General features: G+C 41.9%; 1 protein-coding gene across 2 annotated transcripts in view; it reads right to left on the bottom strand.

The window, feature by feature from the left end:
• Nucleotides 1-3,764, bottom strand: part of CD247 (CD247 molecule) — an 88,472-nt gene extending 84,708 nt beyond the window's left edge. For both annotated transcript variants that reach the window (XM_072138898.1, XM_072138897.1), the window contains exons 1-2: nucleotides 3,704-3,764; nucleotides 2,817-2,967 (exon numbers count right to left, since the gene is read on the bottom strand). In XM_072138898.1, coding sequence (XP_071994999.1) covers nucleotides 2,817-2,871 — 55 coding nt within the window. In that variant the 5' untranslated portion in view covers nucleotides 2,872-2,967; nucleotides 3,704-3,764. The remainder of the gene's footprint in view (nucleotides 1-2,816; nucleotides 2,968-3,703) is intronic.
• Between the last annotated feature and the right edge of the window lie 7,991 nt (nucleotides 3,765-11,755).

The following is an 11,755-nucleotide window of genomic DNA, read 5'->3' on the forward strand; positions in this document are numbered from 1 at the left end:
CATATACACAGTATATATACAGTATATACACATATACACAGTATATATACAGTATATACACATATACACAGTATATATACAGTATATACACATATACACAGTATATATACAGTATATACACATATACACAGTATATATACAGTATATACACATATACACAGTATATATACAGTATATACACATATACACAGTATATACACAGTATATATACAGTATATATACAGTATATACACAGTATATATACAGTATATACGTATATACACAGTATATATACAGTATATACACATATACACAGTATATATACAGTATATACGTATATACACAGTATATATACAGTATATACACATATACACAGTATATATACAGTATATACACATATACACAGTATATATACAGTATATACACATATACACAGTATATATACAGTATATACACATATACACAGTATATATACAGTATATACACATATACACAGTATATATACAATATATACACATATACACAGTATATATACAATATATACACATATACACAGTATATATACAATATATACACATATACACAGTATATATACAATATATACACATATACACAGTATATATACAATATATACACATATACACAGTATATATACAATATATACACATATACACAGTATATATACAATATATACACATATACACAGTATATATACAATATATACACATATACACAGTATATATACAATATATACACATATACACAGTATATATACAATATATACACAGTATATGCATATAAATACATATATACATACAGATAAATACATCTGTATATACTTACCTTTTAGGAAGTTTGGGGGCTGTGTGGGTGTTCAGGCAGGTGTCCAGATGCGGGGGGGGGGGCGAGCGGGGGAATGGGGGGGCGCGAGCGGGGGGGGGGCGCGAGCGGGGGGGGGGCCGAGCGGGGGAAGGGGGGGGCCGAGCGGGGGAAGGGGGGGCCGAGCGGGGGAAGGGGGGGCCGAGCGGGGGGGCAGAGAATCAACTGTGCCGCCCTGCAGTCTGATGAGCGGGCAGGTCAGGGAGATGAGGGGGGCGGGTCAGAGAGGTGGCTGGGGGCGGGTCAAGGATATGAGCAGGCAGGGATCCCGGAAAGAGGCGGGCGGGCTCAGGAGACGTGTAGATGCACAGAGAGGGAGGGAGGGGCCCGGGGGCACGATCCGGCACTGCAGCCCCGGACCACTTACCCCAGGCCGTGGCAAAGCACTGCAGGGAGCGTGCATCCCCGGGCCCCTGAACCTCACGGGCCCCGTAGCAACCGCTACGGCTGCTACGGCGGTAGTTACGCCACTGCCCAGGGCCCAGGACCAGGGTGCAATAACAATGTTCTCACCCTGTTACTTAAGGTGTCTAGTTCAGTAATTTACCTATAGGGTATATGTATATTTAGGGTATGTATAAATATGTTATGTATTGTAGGTGGGCTGCTAGGTCTATCTATCAGGCAGTATGGTTTCCTTATAAGAGTATGGGAAGTACCTATGGGATAAGTACGAATATTCACAGGTAAACTACGTACATTACCTCATGTAAATGACAGTGCTGATAGAGACACAGGAAACATACACACATCATGAGTAACTATACTATCCTATATGTACAATATGGGACCCATGAAACTTTAGTGCCCTATAGTAAACTATAATAGGACACAAAATAGGTAAAGTTTACACTATGAGATACATTTTCTGTATGTAAATTAATGACTACAATGTTTCTAAATTGTGATATATTCTAGATTATAGAATTCATATGTATATACAACACTCAGTAGGTTCCCCAAAATAAATTATGATATTAGTAGATACGCCATAAGTAGATAACCATATCAATAGCTACCCCTAGTAAATTACGATTTCGGTCAATACCCTTTAGGTAGATAACCATATCAGTAGCTACCTCAAAGTAAAGTACAATGTTAGTAGATACCCCATAGGTAAATAACAATAACTACCCCATATTAAAAAATGATATTGGTGGATTCTCCCTTGGTAGACAACAGTATCAATAGGTTCTCTACAGGAAATTACTACAGAGATGTACACAATACCTCATATGTAGTCAATATTGTAAAATCCAATATGTAATTACCCTAAAAGTGAACTACAATACTCATTGATGAGATAACCTATATACACTATACATAAACTTTGATAGTCACGGGTCTAGTGTCCAATAGATGGAATTGAGTATAGGAAGTTATATGTAAACTAGAATGGTGATAAATAATCCACAGTAAATCCAAACTATACAATAAAACACAGAAAGTAGGTCCCAAAATGAGGTCCCAGCACCCAAAGGTAAAGAAGAGCACCTATAAATACATATAGTACTCATACCCACCATATAGGGCCTTTATGTGCAGAGTGGACATTACAGCACTGATCATCCCAAAAAATGGCATAAAATACAAACCTATCAGTCCCTTATAAGCGGAAACACCCAGAATCTTCTTAGAATGAGGTAGGAAGCGCTATGTGTTCACCTTATCACGCTTCATCCCAAAATATATTTTAAAGAAAGATACAAAAATGTAATAAATAATTTTAGAAAAATTCAAAAAGTTTCTCCAAATCTTAGTCGGCATGATGATTATGACATCCTGATATAAGGTGTGTCGGCTCAGACCGGAACGCAGGCCAGACACTTGCTCCGAGAAGTGAAAACATAAAAGACGCATAAAAGTACACAATGCGACACAGTAAATTGTACGATAAAAAAAGAGGAAAAAGTTACAAAAAACAAAGTTTGAGGATCGGTTTAGGGGTTGGATGTTACCTGCTATGGAGAGGTGAGTGTGGAGGCAGGCGGAGAGGGCGATCCACTTGGACATGATGGCGACTCGTGGTCCCTCTTTGTTGTAGTAGTCGTTGTCACCTGCTCGGAGCGCAGCTTTTGGCTTTTTCACCCACACGGCTCTGCCACTGAGCTGCACAGGAAGTGGAATATCTAAGACACCGTATATACAACCTGCCGCTCATCTACTAGCACACAGTCATAGACCACACTCAGGATCTCCGCCTGCTCTCATCAGCCCGGACTCCAGGAAGTTTTATTTAACTTGACGCGTCTTTATAACAATGGCATGAACTTACTTTGTTTTTCATGTTCATCCTGAGCTGCCTGGTTCATGAAGAGAATGCCAGAGGTGCAGTGAGGACTGACACAGGCAGTACTTAATTGGAGAAGGGTGAAGTTGTAGTCATATTGTCCAGCCTTTTGCACTACTGAATGAGGTCAGTGATATTTTTCGTATTTGTGCATTGCATGGCTGTAATATATTAGAGCCCCAGGATGATATCATGTTGCGACTATATGGCGGTATTATTAGAGCAATGTATGTTACGTACTACATGGATGGATTATGTGAAGATATTTTGGCTGATATGTCTATGATCTATTTATATATCATCTATCTTAGACCAAATAAATCAGAGATTATCTCTTAGTTGTGGGACCCCTGATCATGTGACCACCGCCATACCTTGTGAGTACATTGCAGTTTCTTAGTATATAAGAATATTATAGACAAAGCTCATGTTTTGGCGCCATCTAGTGCACATGTAGAAGAAGGCAGGACATTTTACAGGGTTGTCCACTTTATGTTTTTGTAATGTGTTGGGGGGCAGGATATTAGGTTACTAGTGATCCATGCTGCTCATTACCTTCTATGTCATCTGGTTGTTCATGCCGACATCCCTGGTCCATAGGACGTCATTCTCTAACCTACAAGCAGGAAGGACAATAGGGACAGGATAAAACAGAGGGAGGTAGAAAGAATAATGGAGAATGGAAGAGAGGGGAAAGGAGAAAAGGAGGTTAACAATGGACAATACAGAACAGGAAGAACAATAGGATGGAGTAAGGTATAATTAGGGGGGCACAGCGGACAATTAAAGCAGGACTGATAATAGGCAGGAGGATAGACAATACAGAGCAAGGTGGTCAAGAGTAATAGTGGATTATAATATAGGCAGAATGGGTGGTAGCGCGGGGGCCCAAGCCTTCTGGGGGGCACATGGTCACCTAAATTACCTGCCAAATTTTATACTCAGACCTTCCCCCATGGAATAATTAACATCTACATAACAGCTATTTCCATTCCTTGAGAAGCCTGATTCTAGTGATTCTAGTACCAGATCTAGAAAGTGATTTCAGACTTGTAGGGGCTATAATATTCATACAGCGCAGGGCCCATGGCTGTCTTAATCTGCCCCTGGTCAAGAGGGGGGTAGACAGAATAGACAATATGGGGGAAGATAATACAGAGCAGGATGGACAATAGGGAGAGGTGGGGAGATAAGAGGGAGCAAAATGGACAAGAGGGAGAGGAAAGGATAATACAAAGCAGAATAGGCAAGAGGGAGCATGAAGGATAATACAGAGCAGGTTTGATAAGAGGGAGAGGGAAGGATAATACAGAGCAGGGTGGACAACACATAGAGGGAAGTAAAATACAAAGCAAGATGCACAAGACAGAGGTTGAAAGGATAAAACAGAGCAGCATTGACAAGGGGCAGGAAAATACAGAGCAGGATTGACAAGAGATAGAGGGAAAATTATACAGAGCAGGATGGACAAGAGGGAAGGGGAAGAATAATACAGAGCAGGATGGAAAAGAGAGTGGGGGTGATATTACACAGCAGAATAGACAAGAGGGAATGGGAAAGGATAATACAGCCAGAGCACCCCCCTGCTAATATGTGGACATCCCTGATGCCAGGTCCATAGGTTGTCATTCTTTAACCTATTACTGCAGAACGTAGAAAGGACAATACAGAACAAGAAGGACAATAGGAATCAGGAAAGTATAATTAAAGGGCATGGTGGAAAATAGGAAGAATGATAGAAAATACAGAGAAGGAGAGGGTGGGAGGGTAATACATAGTAGAATATACAAGAGAGAGGGGAAAAGGATAAGACAGAGCAGGATAAACAAGATGGAGGTGGTAAGCATAATGTAAAGCAGGGTGTACCCGAGGGAGGGGGAAAGGATAATACAGAGCAGGATGCACAAGAGGGAGGGGGAAGTAGAATACAGAGCAGAACTGATAAAAGGGAGAAGGATAGAGAATACAGAGCAGAATTGAGAAGAGGGAAGGATAATACAGAGCAGGATTGACAAGAGGGAGGGAAAAGAATAATACAAAACAGGATGGACGAGGGATGGGTGAAGTTTAATACAGAGCAGGATGCACAAGAGGGAGGGGGAAGGATAATACAGAACAGGATTGACAAGAGAGAGGGGGAGGATAATACAGAGCAGGGTTGACAAGAGGGAGGGGGAAGGATAATACAGAACAGGATGGACGAGGGATGGGTGAAGGATAATACAGAGCAGGATGCACAAGAGGTAGGGGGAGGATAATACAGAGCAGGATGGAAAAGAGAGAGGGGGAGGATAATACAGAACAGGGTGGACAAGGGGGGGGGTAATACAAAGCAGGTTTGACAAGAGGGAGGGGGAAGGATAATACAGAACAGGATGGAAAAGAGGGAGGGGGAGGATAATACAGAGCAGGATGGAAAAGAGAGAGGGGGAGGATAATACAGAACTGGATGGACGAGGGAGGGTGAGTGGATAATACACAGCAGGATGGGCGAGGGATGGGTGAAGGATAATACACAGCGGGATGCACAAGAGGGAGGGGGAGGATAATACAGAGCAGGATGGAAAAGAGGGAGGGGGATGATAATACAGAGCAGGATGGAAAAGAGGGAGGGGGATGATAATACAGAGCAGGATGGAAAAGAGGGAGGGGGATGATAATACAGAGCAGGATGGAAAAGAGGTAGGGGGAGGATAATACAGGACAGGATGGAAAAGAGCCAGAGCAACACCCTGCTCAAATGCCGACTTCCCTGACCCCGGTCTATAGGACGTCATTATGTAACGTACAAGCAGGAAGGACTATAGGGACAGAATGGACCAGAGGGAGGTAGAAAGTATAAGGCAGGATGGAAGAGAGGGAAAAAAGAAATGGAGGAAAAAGGAAGTAGGAAACTAGAATTAAGGGGGGGCAGTGGACAATAGGGAGCAGGACTAATAATAGGGAGAAGGATAGACAATACAGGGCAGGGTGGAGAAAGGGGGGATAATACAGAGTAGAATAGACAAGAGGGAGGGGAGAAGATCATTGGCACCAGAATAGACAAGAGGGAGGGGAAAGGATCATTGGCACCAGAATAGACAAGAGGGAGGGGAAAGGATCATTGGCACCAGAATAGACAAGAGGGAGGGGAGAGGATCATTGGCACCAGAATAGACAATACTGAGAAGGAAGATAATACAGGGGCATGAAGGATAAATGGGAGGAGGCAACATTATATCTGTATGGTGCTTCTATCTGTAGATTGTGCAGATGATGTATTGTTATTGCACTTTATTACCCTATTATTAAGCTGCTGTATGACGTTATTATTCATACACTATATGGCGGGTTATGGTAATGCTGCTATTACATGCAACATAAATGTGGAAAGATGTCTCTTCCCTGCATTGTGTGTATTTATCCTTCTATTGTCCAGGAGAAGAAAGATCGGATTGCATAATTTTTTTTTGCAGAAGTGAAGATAATCTATTTATGGATCTCATGTGATTCGCTTACAGTGATTTTTAAGTTTTTGCTTGCAAGAAGCGACTTTACTTCTACTCTAATCACATAAAGTTCTCTATTCACAGTACCAATTGTTTATGCAGTAGAAGATCAGTAGTACCGTGATGTGTCCATATATACAGGACAGGAGTAGTAGTACTGTACTGTGCCCATATATACAGGATAGGAGTAGTAGTACTGTGCTGTGCCCATATATACAGGATAGGAGTAGTAGTACTGTGCTGTACCCATATATACAGGATAGGAGTAGTAGTACTGTGCTGTACCCATATATACAGGATAGGAGTAGTAGTACTGTGCTGTGCTCATATATACAGGATAGGAGTAGTAGTACTGTGCTGTGCCCATATATACAGGATAGGAGTAGTAGTAATGTGCTGTGCCCATATATATACAGGATAGGAGTAGTAGTACTGTGCTGTGCCTCTATATATATACAGGATAAGAGTCGCAGTACTGTGCTGTGCCCATATATACAGGATAGGAGTAGTAGTACTGTGCTGTCCCCATATATACAGGATAGTAGTATTACTGTGCTGTGCCCATATACACAGGATAGGAGTAGTAGTACTGTGCTGTGCGCATATATACAGGATAGGAGTAGTAGTACTGTGCTGTGCCCATATATACAGGATAGGAGTAGTAGTACTGTGCTGTGCCCATATATACAGAATAAGAGTAGTAGTACTGTGCTGTGTCCATATATACAGGATAGGAGTAGTAGTACTGTGCTGTGCCCATATATACAGGATAGGAGTAGTAGTACTGTGCTGTGCCCATATATACAGGATAGGAGTAGTAGTACTGTGCTGTGCCCATATATACAGAATAAGAGTAGTAGTACTGTGCTGTGCCCATATATACAGGATAGGAGGAGTAGTACTGTGCTGTGCCCATATATACAGGATAGGAGTAGTAGTACTGTGCTAATATATACAGGATAGGAGTAGTAGTACTGTGCTGTGCCCATATATACAGGATAGGAGTAGTAGTACTGTGCTGTGCCCATATATACAGGATAGGAGGAGTAGTACTGTGCTGTGCCCATATATACAGGATAGGAGTAGTAGTACTGTGCTGTGCCCATATATACAGGATAGGAGTAGTAGTACTGTGCTGTGCTAATATATACAGGATAGGAGTAGTAGTACTGTGCTGTGCCCATATATACAGGATAGGAGTAGTAGTACTGTGCTGTGCCCATATATACAGGATAGGAGTAGTAGTACTCTGCTAAGATCATATATGCAGCTTTAGATGTGACTGGAGTATAAAAAGTATATAAAATCTTTTATCGCTCAGGGATCCAGTCAGTGTGAAATAACATTTTTTCAACGCTCTGATTCCGCCGAGGCATTTTTTAGAGATTGGAAACATGTGTACAAAGAAAATAAAATACTTCACAGAGCGTCGGAATCGATATTCAGTCACCGCAAACCGCGGGAGGATTCCCGATCAATAGCTGCAATGCCACAGAGATTACAGCCGCTATTGACAATCCCTCGTACGGACGCTTTGTGCCGAGAGAAATTAAGTTTTCTAATTACATAACGGATACATTCCTCGTGGCAGGAAACAATCCCCTGACAAGGGCTCCCCCGCCGCCATCGACCTGCCCGCAGAATATCATTATTATCTAGTGCTGGGGTTCATTGTGCTAACAAAAACACATATCACAAGTAGCGATGACTTCCCTGGGTCCCCATTTATTATATTATCCACCCCTGACCCTCTTCTCTGGCAGCAGAATGAGCAGCTGGCGCCAAATCTTAACCCAAAATTAACCATTACTGACATCTGCCTGACTCCTATAGCATGGACACCACAATGTAGCAACTAGTATCAAATATTAACCTGTAGCTGCCAAAATGTATCAAACTTCATCTACTTAGAGCAGACCAGGACATTGTACAGCCCGAGGGCCACATCCGGCCCTCTAACATCTCTGACCGACACCCGTGTAGTTGTTGATGGGGGAGGAGCTCACATTTTTCATTAAATAATGATGTAATTAGGTCCTCTGTGTTTTTATTCAATAATGGTCATGTTTTATTTACAGTTTTTTTAATGTAGGGATAGTATATTTATACTGTATCAGTATATAGGTATTGGGTAGAACCCGGGTTGGGTTGTCCCCAAAAGTAACATCATCATAAGCTGTGACATCATCTATTGTCAGTAGTGATGTAATGATGGGTCAGTGTTATCTATATAGAGGTCATTGTACAGGGAGGAGGAGATAAGCTGTGACATCATCTATTGTCAGTAGTGATGTAATGATGGGTCAGTGTTATCTATATAGAGGTCATTGTACAGGGAGGAGCAGGAGATAAGCTGTGACATCATCTATTGTCAGTAGTGATGTAATGATGGGTCAGTGTTATCTATATAGAGGTCATTGTACAGGGAGGGGGAGGAGATAAGCTGTGACATCATCTATTGTCAGTAGTGATGTAATGATAGGTCAGTGTTATCTATATAGAGGTCATTGTACAGGGAGGGGGAGGAGATAAGCTGTGACATCATCTATTGTCAGTAGTGATGTAGTGATGGGTCAGTGTTATCTATATAGAGGTCATTGTACAGGGAGGGGGAGGAGATAAGCTGTGACATCATCTATTGTCAGTAGTGATGTAATGATGGGTCAGTGTTATCTATATAGAGGTCATTGTACAGGGAGGGGGAGGAGATAAGCTGTGACATCATCTATTGTCAGTAGTGATGTAATGATGGGTCAGTGTTATCTATATAGAGGTCATTGTACAGGAGGGGAGGAGATAAGCTGTGACATCATCTATTGTCAGTAGTGATGTAATGATGGGTCAGTGTTATCTATATAGAGGTCATTGTACAGGGAGGAGGAGATAAGCTGTGACATCATCTATTGTCAGTAGTGATGTAATGATGGGTCAGTGTTATCTATATAGAGGTCATTGTACAGGGAGGGGGAGGAGATAAGCTGTGACATCATCTATTGTCAGTAGTGATGTAATGATGGGTCAGTGTTATCTATATAGAGGTCATTGTACAGGGAGGGGGAGGAGATAAGCTGTGACATCATCTATTGTCAGTAGTGATGTAATGATGGGTCAGTGTTATCTATATAGAGGTCATTGTACAGGAGGGGAGGAGATAAGCTGTGACATCATCTATTGTCAGTAGTGATGTAATGATGGGTCAGTGTTATCTATATAGAGGTCATTGTACAGGGAGGGGGAGGGGGATAAGCTGTGACATCATCTATTGTCATTAGTGATGTAATGATGGGTCAGTGTTATCTATATAGAGGTCATTGTACAGGGAGGGGGAGGGGATAAGCTGTGACATCATCTATTGTCAGTAGTGCTGGGTCAGTGTTATTTATATAGAGGTCATTGTACAGGAGGGGAGGAGATAAGCTGTGACATCATCTATTGTCAGTAGTGATGTAATGATGGGTCAGTGTTATCTACATAGAGGTCATTGTACAGGGAGGAGGAGATAAGCTGTGACATCATCTATTGTCAGTAGTGATGTAATGATGGGTCAGTGTTCTCTATATAGAGGCCATTGTACAGGGAGGGGGAGGGGATAAGCTGTGACATTATCTATTGTCAGTAGTGATGTAATGATGGGTCAGTGTTATCTATATAGAGGTCATTGTACAGGAGGGGGAGGAGATAAGCTGTGACATCATCTATTGTCAGTAGTGATGTAATGATGGGTCAGTGTTATCTATATAGAGGTCATTGTACAGGGAGGGGGAGGGGGATAAGCTGTGACATCATCTATTGTCATTAGTGATGTAATGATGGGTCAGTGTTATCTATATAGAGGTCATTGTACAGGGAGGGGGAGGGGATAAGCTGTGACATCATCTATTGTCAGTAGTGCTGGGTCAGTGTTATTTATATAGAGGTCATTGTACAGGAGGGGAGGAGATAAGCTGTGACATCATCTATTGTCAGTAGTGATGTAATGATGGGTCAGTGTTATCTACATAGAGGTCATTGTACAGGGAGGAGGAGATAAGCTGTGACATCATCTATTGTCAGTAGTGATGTAATGATGGGTCAGTGTTCTCTATATAGAGGCCATTGTACAGGGAGGGGGAGGGGATAAGCTGTGACATTATCTATTGTCAGTAGTGATGTAATGATGGGTCAGTGTTATCTATATAGAGGTCATTGTACAGGAGGGGGAGGAGATAAGCTGTGACATCATCTATTGCCAGTAGTGATGTAATGATGGGTCAGTGTTATCTATATAGAGGTCATTGTACAGGGAGGGGGAGGAGATAAGCTGTGACATCATCTATTGTCAGTAGTGATGTAATGATGGGTCAGTGTTATCTATATAGAGGTCATTGTACAGGGAGGAGGAGGAGATAAGCTGTGACATCATCTATTGTCAGTAGTGATGTAATGATGGGTCAGTGTTATCTATATAGAGGTCATTGTACAGGGAGGGGGAGGAGATAAGCTGTGACATCATCTATTGTTAGTAGTGATGTAATGATGGGTCAGTGTTATCTATATAGAGGTCATTGTACAGGAGGGGGAGGAGATAAGCTGTGACATCATCTATTGTCAGTAGTGATGTAATGATGGGTCAGTGTTATCTATATAGAGGTCATTGTACAGGGAGGGGGAGGAGATAAGCTGTGACATCATCTATTGTCAGTAGTGATGTAATGATGGGTCAGTGTTATCTATATAGAGGTCATTGTACAGGGAGGGGGAGGGGATAAGATGTGACATCATCTATTGTCAGTAGTGATGTAATGATGGGTCAGTGTTATCTATATAGAGGTCATTGTACAGGGAGGGGGAGGAGATAAGCTGTGACATCATCTATTGTCAGTAGTGATGTAATGATGGGTCAGTGTTATCTATATAGAGGTCATTGTACAGGGAGGGGGAGAAGATAAGATGTGACATCATCTATTGTCAGTAGTGATGTAATGATGGGTCAGTGTTATCTATATAGAGGTCATTGTACAGGGGGGGAGGAGATAAGCTGTGACATCATCTATTGTCAGTAGTGATGTAATGATGGATTACAGGTACTAAGCTGCACATAGTATTTCAGGATGTCATGTAAATACTTCATTCACCTTTA

This window comes from Engystomops pustulosus, chromosome 2 (assembly GCF_040894005.1).
Source record: "Engystomops pustulosus chromosome 2, aEngPut4.maternal, whole genome shotgun sequence".
NCBI lineage: Eukaryota > Metazoa > Chordata > Amphibia > Anura > Leptodactylidae > Engystomops > Engystomops pustulosus.